Source organism: Prionailurus viverrinus, chromosome E3 (genome assembly GCF_022837055.1).
Source record: "Prionailurus viverrinus isolate Anna chromosome E3, UM_Priviv_1.0, whole genome shotgun sequence".
In the NCBI taxonomy this organism is placed as follows: domain Eukaryota; kingdom Metazoa; phylum Chordata; class Mammalia; order Carnivora; family Felidae; genus Prionailurus; species Prionailurus viverrinus.
Window position 1 is genome coordinate 9,173,205 of NC_062576.1, and position 11,610 is coordinate 9,184,814.

Consider the following 11,610-nt stretch of genomic DNA (forward strand, 5'->3'; position numbering starts at 1 on the left):
GCCCCTCACGTGCCCAGTGTCACGTGTGTGCGTGGGCAGGGAACGTGTGCCCACACCCACAGCAGCAGGCACAGGCACGAAGGCACAGGAAACCTGGGCGGGGCGCCCCCTCCGCTCCCCCGTGCCCACCACGGGTTCCAGGAGCTGCAGATCGTCCTTACCCCAGGGGCCTGGCCAGGACCGTGCTGGAATGGCCACACGCTGGTGGCAGATCAAGGAATCCTCTTGCTGGCCTCTCTGTCCCTTCTGTCCCCAGGGCCTATGGCCCGAAGGCCAGACCCCAACCCTGCCCCCCACCCCCACAGCTCTCCCTCCATGACCTGACCCTGCCCTCAGATCCAGCCTCTTCCCCCAACCCCCTCCCCCCCCCCCCCCCCCCCCGACCCTCACTTTCACCACCACACCTACCTGCCGGGTACCGACGTCTGAAGGAAGAAGGCCATTCAGAGCCTGAACCGGTGCAGACCCTGCGGTGGGGAAGGGCTCCGACATGGCCAGGAGTGGACCCCCTTAGGTTTGGGCCTGGACCAACAGGCCTCAGCTTTTCATCTATAAAATGGGGATCGCCTTTTCTGCCTGATTGAATTCTTAGGAGATGTGTAAAGAACTCGGGCGTGCAGTGGGCCCCCGGGAGATGGAGCAGGTAGGGGTGGGCTCAGCTGCCCCCCCCCCAGCCTGGGACGCTGAGCATGGCCAAGGCCAAGTTGGCCAGCAGGTCAGCAGGCGGCACAGTGATTGACGGGCGAATCACTGTGATGGGGAGAGGACGGGCAGTTCTCCTGACACTGCCCATAGCCTCGAGCCTTTGGGCATTTCTGGTGTCACAGTGCCCCCTGGTGGCCATGCGGTCTATCCCAGAGGACAGCGCCCAGGGCCTCAGGCCTCCAGCACCTTCTCTGTTGAGGCCCAGACAGGGCCATGCTGCTGCCCAGAGTCGCAGCCAACCAGGAGTAGAGCCAGACCTCAAGCTCAGGTCGGCTGGCCCCCGGGTCCCCGCCGTCCCCCCTGCCACTGGCTGCTGATGGCACCCACCAGGGCCTGGATTAGATCTCCCCAATATCTCCCACCCTCCACACAAAATTATTTTGGATTGGCGCCGTTGCGAAGACACTTGGGTGGCACATGGGTGGATTAGAGGTTTCTTGGGGGGCCACCCCACCCCCCTCACTGGGCCAGAGCCTGTTGAGGAAGAGGCCAAGCAAGTCTGGCCTTGAGCTCCAGAGGTGGGACCCCTCACTCCCCCACCTCCTGCTGGATCTGCTGGGGGCCTGCCCACCCCTGCGCCTCCTACCGCCTGCTGATACCTTTCTCTCTGACTCCTACCCCGAGGCCTCGCTCTGGTCATTATCCCAGGGCACCGGCCCTGGAAGGAACGTGGGGTTTGCCGGGTTCCACCTCCTTGTCTTGCTTGACAGAGGCAAAGAGAGGCCTGGAGCGGGCCAGGGGCTGGCCAGGCTGGTCACGGCAGAGCCAGAGTGGACCCGTTCCTCCCGCATCCCCGACCTGGGCTCCTTCCCGTCCCCGCGTAATGAGTTCTTAGAGCCAGGAGCACCCCTGGCCTCGCTGGTTGGCCTAATGGTGGTGCCTTAGGCAGCGGCACAGGCTGTGGGTTGGAGAGGCGGCACGGGCCACACCAGGCTCCCTCTGACGACCATGTCTTCCTCTGGCACAGGGCGCTGCGCGGATCTGCAAGCCCACGTCACCGAGGCCATGGCCACGGCCGCTGAGCAGAGGGACCTGATCGCCCGCTTGGAGCAGGACCTCAGTACCATCCAGTCCATTCAGCGGCCAGACGCCGAGGTTAGCCCACCCCCTCCACCCTGCCCCCTCACCGCCTGCCCCAGGCTTTGAGTCTCGGAAATTGCAACTCTGCAGGTTGACCAGCCCGGTCCTCAGGCAGCTGGTGTCCACCGGTCCCCACAAGGCCCGCGGGGGCTGTCACCCACAGCCTCTGAGCATCGCCTGCACACGTCACCGCAAAGGCCCGGTTCCGGGATGCCGGACCACAGGGCACGGGGGGCAGGCTTCCTGGAGCTGGCACGAGGCACCCTGTGTCCAGGCGCCGGCTTGGAACTGGGCCCTGGGAGCTGTGGGCTCACCCAGCCATCCCACAGCTAGAGGACTGAGGCCGCAAGAGTATGGAAGGCTGGGACACAGGGCCCTTGGGAGTCACTCTGCTCTGTCCCCCACCTCATTTTATAGATGAAGAAATGGGGCTCGGAGAGAGCAGCCGGGCCAGCCCAGGTCACCCAGCAGGCTGGCGGGCAGGGCCGAGTGGCCCCGTGACAGCACCGCCGCTGAGCTCCCACCTCAGGGTCAATTTAAGGCCCAGCCTTCCCTTTGGTGGCCCACGTAAGGCACCCTCTCCGGGCCTCTCGTGGCCACCAGCGTGCCCAGCCCTGCCGCCAGGCCGCCCCGCCTGGGCCTTGCCCCCCATCTGTTCGGTAGCACGTATGGAGGAGCCTCTTCCTCTCCCCTGCAGGGCGCCGCTGAGCACGGCCTGGAGAAGATCCCAGAGCCCATCAAGGAGGCCACTGCCCTGTTCTACGGTAAGCACGGGCTGACGTGTCTCCCAGGCAGTGATGCGCGGGGCAGGAGCAGGGAGAGGAGAGGTGCTACAGTCTGAGCGCTGATCCCTAAAGGGCACTCCCCTTCCTCAGAGGTCAGGGTCCCGCAGCCCAGCAAGGGAGCAGCAACCTAAACGAGGGGGCTGAGTCCCCCCTACTTGCCCTTCTGTGCCTTAGCTTGACACCCCCTGACCCCCTCTGCCCTGCCAGTGGCCTGTCGACAGCTCCGCACGGGAGGCCTCAGCGCTGAGCTGCTGTCAGGGAGCCCCCTGCGCTGCCGGTCTCGGTATTGAGGCGGAACCCAGGGCACCGGGGCCAGGACGCTGGAGCGGGGGCTCTCGTGGCTTCCCAGCACCTTCAGCGTCCCTTTGCTTCCCCAGGAACCGGGGCCCGAGTCTGACAGATGCAGGGGTCTCAGACTCAAGTACAGAGGAATGAGAAGGGGGCTTTGGGGCCTGACCCTCAGAAGGCGTGGCCCTCCCCTCCCAGGATCCCTGTTCCCTGTCGCACCTCTTCCGTTGGCCACCCTTCTGTTTCCCCAACCGCCCAGCACCTTGTGCTCAGACACCTATGCCTCCGCCCTCATGGCACTTGGCCAGAGCTCCGTCAGAGCTGGGGCTGCTCCAGCTGAGGGCCCACTGGTGGGTTCTGCCTCCCACCACCCCAGGACACTCTCCCCCTACATCCTAGGCCCCTCGGCACCAGCCAGCGGCACCCTCCCCGAGGGCCAGGTAGACTCGCTGCTTTCCATCATCTCCAGCCAGAGGGAGCGCTTCCGCGCCCGGAACCAGGAGCTGGAGTCCGTGAGTCACGTTCTTCCCTCCCTTGCACCCCTTGGACCTGAGGACGCAGTGGGGGACACACAGGCTTGGAGAGGAGGGGGGTGTCACCTCAGAGGGGTTAGATGTGTTCCGTGCGGTCTGGGAGGGCTTCCTGGAGGAGGTTATGCCACGCTGGGCTTTGAAAGGATAGTAGAGGAGACTAAGCGGCCAACAAAACCAGAAAGGCTGTGCCCTAAGACGCAGAGTGCCCTACTGGCAGGCGGGGGCGCTGCCCGGGGACTTAAGCAGGGCAGTGACATGGTCCGAAGGGAGCGTAAGAAGGGCCACTCGGCAGCCAATTCGGGACAGAACTTGGCCCCAGAAGATGACTGGGGGGTGGTCACCATTGTCCTGGAAGAAACATCTAAATCAGGTGGGGGACCGGAGACAAGAGCAGGTTGGAGAGAGCGAGGTCTTGGAGCCCTGTAAGGAGGAACGATCTGGAACTGTTGAGGAGCTGTGCAAGGATCGGGAGAGCGCCAGGCTGAGGGGCCTTCCTGGAGGCGTGCCGTGAGGTAGGGGTGGTCTGCAAAGGTGACCCTTACCGTGAGGCGCCTCCCCGTGGGTGCTGCTGACCCTTGGATGGCGACTGCGGTGCCAGCAGGATGGCTGTGGTTCCGGAAAGGGGAACAGGAAACGAGAGTGGGGTCAGGGAGGAAGTGAAAGGGGCCTGAGCAAGGAATATCCTGGACACAAAGTCCCAGGCCAGGGCGTTTCCCCCTCCCCCCCCCCCCCCCCCCCCACCAAGGGGGTGGACGCTGGAACCAGACTGCAGAGGGCCCAGTGACAGACCAGAGGCATACTGGGGGGTGGCACCATCCTGGCCTTGGGGACCCTGCGGACTCCCCTCCCCACAGAGCCAGCCCAGGTCATCCCCGATCTTGTCCAGTGCAAGCAGGAGCCAGGGAGAGTCACTGTTTGAGCTGATGAGGGAGTTTCTAGACCTTTCCTCTCCAAACCCACGGTTGCCCCCATGGGATTTTCAGGCTTGGCCCAAGGGGAGGCCGATGTTCAATGAACGCCCACTGCGGGTCCAAGGGTGGGCCCGATCCAACAGGACCTCCTGTGATCTGGGCTCCGAAGCTAGAGGCTTCAAACAAAGACGGTCGGGACCGCTCCCCTCACAGCACGGGCTGGAAACACTCTCCTTGGGGACCAGGGACAGCCGCACAGTGGAATCCTATGCAGCCCTTAACAGGAGGTCTTAAAAATAGATTAAATGGGAGGAAAAATGTTTTCTAGAATTCCACCTTTTGCTTTAAAAATCCAGTTTTTTTTAATTAAGGGACTTACTTTTTAAAAATTGTGGCAAAACACACATAACATAAAATTTACCATCTTAACCATTTTTAAGTGTTCAGTTCAGGGGCATTAAGTACATTCACGGCGTTGGACGAACATCACCACCGTCCATCTCCAGAATTCTCTTCGTCTTCCCAAACAGAAACTCTGTCCCCCATTAAACACTAACCCCACGTTCCCCCAGCCCCCCGCTAGCCACCCTCTACTCTCTGTGTCTGTCATTTGACTACGCCGGGGACCTCACCTAAGTGGAATCGTACAGTATTTGTTTGTGCACTGGCTTATTTCACTGACCATAATGTCCTCAAGGTCCATCCCTGCTGTAGCAGGTGTCCGAATGCCCTTCCTTCCTGAGTAGTATTCTGTTGTGCTCTAGACCAAGTGTTGGTCATCCATTCATGCATCAGCGGTCCCTTGCTTTGCTCCCATCTTTTGGTGCCTGTGAACGATGCTGCCATGAACACGGGCGGACCAAGATTTCCTCGAGTCCCTGCTTTCAGCTCTTGCCCGGTAGATACCCGGAAGTGGGATTCCCGGATCATTTGGCAATTCCATACGGAGCCATCCTGTTCCCACATACTTTTTAGTCCTGTTTGAATTGTTAACAGTATGAAGGAAACAGCGACTTAAGCATTGGAATAAGCTGACAAATAAGGTCCCCTCTCGTTTGCTCCTGGATGGGCAAACCTTAAAATCACATAGTGTATGATTCCGTTTATACGAATCGTCCAGAATAGGCAAATCGAAAGAGACAGGAAGAGGGAATGACTGATGGGTTTGGAGTTTCCTGTTGGGGTAATAAGGATATTGTGAAATGGGATGGTGGGGATGGTTTCATCACACTGTGCCTATGTTTTAGAAAACTGAACCGTATACTTGAAGACAGTGGCGTTTATTAGACAAGTTACATCTTGATGGTTTTTTAAAGGTTGATGGCACCAGGGGCGCCTGGGCGGTTTAAGTATCCGACTCTTGATTTCAGCTCAGGTCATGAGTTCGTGGTTCATGAGTTCGAGCCCCGCACCAAGCTCTGCGCTGACAGTGCGGAGCCTGCTTGGGATTCTCTCTCCCTCCCTCTCTGCCCCTTCCTTGCTCATTCTCTGTCTCTCAAAATAAATAAAACATTAAAAACTATATAGCTTTATAGGGGCATCTGGGTGGCTCAGTCAGTTGAGTGTCCAACTTCGGTTCAGGTCATGATCTCCCAGTTCTTGGGTTCGAGCCCCACGTCAGGCTCTGTGCTGACAGCTCAGAGCCTGGAGCCTGCTTCGGATTCTGTGTCTCCCTCTCTCTGCCCCTTCCCCACTCTCTCCCTCTCTCTCTCTCTCTCAAAAATAAACATTTAAAGTATATATATATATATATATATATGTATATATATATAGTATATAGTATGTATATATACTATATATAGTATATATATAGTATAGTATATATACTATATATAGTATACATATAGTATAGTATATATAGTATATATATATAGTATATATAGTATATAGTGTATATATATAGTATAGTATAGTATATATAGTATATAGTGTATATATATAGTATAGTATAGATATATAGTATATATAGTATATATAGTATAGTATATATATATAGATATATAGATATATAGTATATATAGTATAGTATATATATATAGATATATAGTATAGATATATAGTATATATAGTATAGTATATAGATATAGATATATAGTATAGATATATAGTATATACATACTTTAAGTGTTTATTATATATACTATGTATATAACATATATATAAAACCTTATAAAAGGTTGATGACACCATAAACAAACAAAACATGAAGAAACCTGACCCCAATCTGTCTTCTGCTCAGGGTGGGTCACACCCTGCAGGAGGAGAAGGGGGACTTGCCAGAGTCTAGAAGGTCAGGGAGATAGCCACAGGCAAAGAAGGGGCTCCAGGTAGATGGAGGAATACTTGTGCCAGCCTGGTGGCCTCTCCACCCCCCACCTCCCCTTCCACCGCGGGCCCTGCCTGCCCGCCCACCTGCCCACTGCCTACCTGCCCGCCTGCCCCCAGGAGAACCGCCTGGCCCAGCACACCATCCAAGCCCTGCAGAGCGAGCTGGACAGTTTGCGTGCCGACAACATCAAGCTCTTCGAGAAGATCAAGTTCCTGCAGAGCTACCCGGGCCGTGTAAGCGCCCTCCCCGATTTCAGCCCCAGGTGTAGGCCCAGGCAGGGAGAGGGGTCGACGGGGCCCTCCAAGGCCAGAGGGTTGGAGACAGTGACCTGCTGGGCAGCACTGGGCATAGGAGCCCTCAGAGGCCATCCAGCCCACCCTGCCTACCGGCGGTCCTCCCTAAGCCGGGGAGAGCCCCCCACAGCGGAGGTTTTGTGCAGGTGCATTCATCAGAAGCAGTCGGGAGGTGGTGAGGTGCTACAAGAGGCGGAGGCCCACCCATGGGCCCAGGTGACCCCTCCAAGAAGTGGGAGCGATATCCTAGTTGATCTTAGGATCCAGGGATTTTAACATGCAGGATAGGCCCTGGGGAATCCATAGGTTTTAAACTTACATTCTTTAAAAAAAAAAAAAAAAAACAAAAACGAATTGGCTCCAATATCCCCAAAAACAATCCAGAAAATCAGAACAAACACCTATTCCATTCTGAGCCTCGGAGTGCCCTCCCTGGCTTCTCTCAGCCCCTCGGCTTCACAACGGGACCTCCTCGTGCGAGGAAACCCTTTGTGACCATAGGGAGACAGAGTGGCCTGTGGAAGGGTCCCGGCGGGGGCCACCCTAGGACAAGAGCCTCAGCCACGATCGCCCACTGTACCTGTTGGAACTGTACTCAGGCCAGCAGAGGGCGCTCAGACTCTGTGCAAACTAGTGCCATGTACCCAGTGCCCCCGGCTGGGGCGAGTGTGACCATCTCACCTCTGAGGTGCCCACCCATGCCCCCCGGCCACCCTGCACGCTCCCAGCGAACCCCTTCCAAACCCACTTCCCTGCACTGGTCCAGCCCTGTCTGTGCTGGGCGTTCCAGCCCCAGACTGGGCTTTTAGTTCCCACTACCTGCCCGGAGTCAGGCGGCCCAGACCCCCGTGGCAATGCTCCTAGACATGTGGCCCCAGCCTGCTGTCACCCAGCCCACTCCCAGCTCTAGGGTACGGGGCCCCTCCCTCGCCTCTGCTGTGCTGATGAAGAACTGAGGCTCCCGGGTGATCCTGCCAGCCGCAGAGCCTTATCCCTGGCCTCCCTGCCGGGCCCTTGGTGACTGGGTCTCTCCTCTTCCTGCAGAGTGGCAGCAGTGACGACACAGAGCTGCGGTACTCCTCCCAGTACGAGGAGCGCCTGGACCCCTTCTCCTCCTTCAGCAGGCGGGTGCGTGAGACCGGCCTCAGAGCAGGGCAGATGCCCTCACTGGCCCGGCCACGGGGGCTGCAGGGAAGCCCAGAGGACCCACCAGCTGACCGGGCCTCAGCCCGCCCTCACTCCCCATGCCACAAGCCCTGGTCTGTTGGCTCAGGCCCAGCCTCGCCCTGCGCTCGGCCACACGGCCCCACACACACCCCAGACCAGCAGCGTGGCCTCCATGCCTGCTTTGGTGCTGCGGAGGCCCAGGGTCCACGCCGGGCAGGCCAAGGGCGCCCAGAATATCTGACGGCTCTGTGGGGATGTGTGACAGCGAGTGGGTGAACCCCACGTGCATGCTCGGGGGTCAGGCAGACAAGCACAGAGCTCCCCATGTCAAGGGGCCTCCGGGAGGCCCCCGTCTCTGGCTGCAGAGACCCTGCCAGGGAGAATGGGCCTCCGAAGAGGGCAGAGGGAGGCAGCTATGGCGGGAGTTGCTCACACAGGGGTCGGGTGAGCCTAGATGTGCCGCTGATGGAACGGGACACCGGGGAGGCCCCCGGCAGCCCCCTGGGGTTCTGCAGGAACGGCAGGGCACGGTCCCTCTCTGCGGCACGCCGGGGCCTGTGGGACCCTCGGGGTCCTCTCCTCATCATCTCCCCCGCTTCAGGAGCGGCAGCGGAAGTACCTGAGCCTGAGCCCTTGGGACAAGGCCACACTCAGCATGGTGAGTCCCCTCCTCCACGCCCAGCCGAACCTCTGACTCTGGGCCTCCAGAGACACCTGCCCTCCGTCCAGTCTGGAGAGGCCCCAGGGACCCCACTCACCCCTCACAGGCCCTGCCATGAGTGGCTGTGGGACCTAGAACAGGGTCCCTCCCTGTCCAGGACAGCTCCTCTTGGTAGCACCATTCATGGTAGGTTCTGGAATGGTGCCGCAGGGGGCGCCATTCCTTAGCACTCCTGGGGCCCGATTTCTCAGCCCCCGCTGGCTGCTCTCCCCTCCTCTCGCTGCCGGGGGTCCCTCTGTGCAGGAACCCAGGGCGGCCCTTCAGGGCTGGATGAGGCCTGTCCCCTCCCCACTCCACACCTTGTTGCTCCCCAGGGACGACTGGTTCTCTCCAATAAGATAGCACGCACCATTGGCTTCTTCTACACACTGTTCCTGCATTGCTTGGTCTTCCTGGTGAGTATCCAGGCAGGCAGCCAGGACTGCCTTCACTACGCTTCCCGGACCTCCAAGGGCAGCGGGCTCCCTATTATCGGGGCCTGGCACTCTGGGCCAACCCTAAGCCACACCATCTACCCTTGGCCACTTCTCGCCCCTTCTCTCTCTCTGGCTGGGGCTGCAGCCCAGGTGCCTGCTCTGTGGAAACAGCCTGGCTGACTCCATCCAGGGGCCGGGCCTAGAGGGGCTCGGGGGCCTAGAATGGCCACTGTGGAAGCCTGAGGCAGGCAGGAAAGAAGGTCCGAAAACTCTACTAAGGGCCAGCCAGGTGGGCTGCAGAAGCAGGGACATCTTGAACTGAATCTCCTCAGATGCAGAGTGATGGTCCAGTTAGAGGGCACGGCCTAATGATATCTGCAAGTCCGCTGAGTCAGGGAACCGGAGAGGGTAGGGCGTGCCTGCGGAAGGCTCCGGCCTCGGGGACTCCCGTCCCCGGCAAGGCCCCTACATGATTAGCCTGGGCTCCAACTCCCACCCCAGGGCCAATAGGTTACAGTGTTCAGGACCGTGCCTCCGTGTCCAGGCCCGCCTGGCCGTGTGTGACACAGGTGGGCACAGGGGCATCTCTGAGGCCCTCCCGCCCTGGGGTCTGGGCCGGGAGAACCGTCATGTGCCGCCGGGAAGCCAGGCCCAGGGTCTGGGGGTAGACGGCAGGAGTGGGGGTGAGGCAGGACAGACGGCTCACTGTGTCTCTGCCCGGCCAGGTGCTCTACAAGCTGGCGTGGAGCGAGAGCATGGAGAGGGACTGTGCCACCTTCTGCGCTAAGAAGTGAGGACATCACCCGAGTCCCACCACAGCCCTGCACTGAGCCCCACCGGGCTCCTCCCGTGTTCCCCACCCCCAGCCCCTCCCCTGCCCCCCACCCCCGGCTCCCCAGCACCTACCCTGTCACATGGTGCCCGCCCCCTGGGGATCCCCGTGCCCCCCTCCACACACACACAAGCACTTCTTTTCACACTCGGTCTCAGCAAAGGTTTCTGTCCCCAACAGGTTCGCTGATCACCTGCACAAGTTCCACGAGAATGACAATGGGGCGGCCGCCGGTGACTTGTGGCAATGAGTCCCCGGGGGCCCCCCCCGACACGACAGTGATGGCTGCATTCTGCCCCCCTGCTTGTTCATCTGCTTCTAATGATTTAGACTTCCCTGGAGAATTCCCCTAAGAAACCACCCCACCGTGCCCCCTTAAAAGAATGTCTTAGCCATATCAGGCCCCCTAGGTCCAAAAAGCCCCCAAGGCCCAACTAGGCTAAGGTCCAAGGGGCCCCCTCAGCCCCATCTTAGGGGCGCCACCCACAGCCTGGCCATCAGGCCTGGTGGCAGTCACCTCCCAGTTATGATGCTGATGGAGTCCTCACTGATTCTGGCCACGGTTAATCCAGCTGGGAACCCACGGGCCTCTCTGTGCCGGACTCCGGGATCCCCTAGGGCCCCCCTAGGATCTACCACCACTCCCCAAGAGATAGAGGGCCCTTCCTAACAGGCCAGCAGGCTTTGAGTCCCCACCCCACCCCAAGAAGGGGAGGCCCCGGCGGGCACGGGATAGTTTTCCATGACCTCCTTCCTGCCCCCAGACCCACTGTGATTTTTGCTTTCTTCTTTAGCAAGCTATTTTGGCTTCTAGGCAAGGACGGGTCTCCAGTGAGCCCCTGGGCTTCAGGGTCTTCAGACCCAAGGACTGGTCCAAGGGGCCCAGGTGTTTTTCTCAGCCAAGCAGAACTGGCCGTGGGCCATCGTTGCATGGCCACCTTGGGGCCACTGGCCGATCCTCCTAGGTTAGATTTGCACTCGCGTGTTCAGCTTTGCACATTTCAAATAAACACATGGTTGCAGCGACACTGGTGCCCATGCTCTGTGACTCCCGGGGTACAGGAGGCTGGTGGGTGCCTGCAGTCACGTGCCTGGGAGCTGTGGCCAGACCTTCCAGCTGCTCTGCTCGTTTCAGGAATGGCACCCCAGGACGTGGGATGTCTCTTCCTTTTCCCATCCCCCAGGAATTCCGTGAGTGGGTCCAGACCTTTGCGGGAACAAAAATCCACAAAGTCTGAGTTCTCCTGAGCAGATAAGCAACCCAATCAAGAAGAGAAATCTATCTCTTTAAAAAAAAAACCAAAACTATCTGTCAGGCTGCATTTGGATGTGTGACGCGTGATGCATGTGCGATGTCAGCTTCTGGGGAATCCCTTTCTGTGTGCCCTGGAGCCATGCACTCTCCCACTTTCCCTTGGGCCCCTGCTGGCCATGCCCTCCAAGCCTCCTGAGTACCAGCTTTGCATGGGGAGCCCCTGAGCCACAGGTCCGCCCCAGCCCAGCTCTATTCATATGGGTCCCTTCCCACCCAGACCGAGGGGCCTCCTTTT

General features: G+C 59.1%; 1 protein-coding gene across 3 annotated transcripts in view; it reads left to right on the forward strand.

Annotated features, from left to right (window-relative positions):
• Positions 1 to 11,088, forward strand: part of CUX1 (cut like homeobox 1) — a 366,343-nt gene extending 355,255 nt beyond the window's left edge. For all 3 annotated transcript variants that reach the window (XM_047838949.1, XM_047838948.1, XM_047838947.1), the window contains exons 15-23: positions 1,673 to 1,800; positions 2,483 to 2,549; positions 3,258 to 3,370; positions 6,748 to 6,864; positions 7,969 to 8,052; positions 8,693 to 8,749; positions 9,127 to 9,207; positions 9,954 to 10,018; positions 10,241 to 11,088. In XM_047838949.1, coding sequence (XP_047694905.1) covers positions 1,673 to 1,800; positions 2,483 to 2,549; positions 3,258 to 3,370; positions 6,748 to 6,864; positions 7,969 to 8,052; positions 8,693 to 8,749; positions 9,127 to 9,207; positions 9,954 to 10,018; positions 10,241 to 10,310 — 782 coding nt within the window. In that variant the 3' untranslated portion in view covers positions 10,311 to 11,088. The remainder of the gene's footprint in view (positions 1 to 1,672; positions 1,801 to 2,482; positions 2,550 to 3,257; positions 3,371 to 6,747; positions 6,865 to 7,968; positions 8,053 to 8,692; positions 8,750 to 9,126; positions 9,208 to 9,953; positions 10,019 to 10,240) is intronic.
• Positions 11,089 to 11,610: the final 522 nt, after the last annotated feature.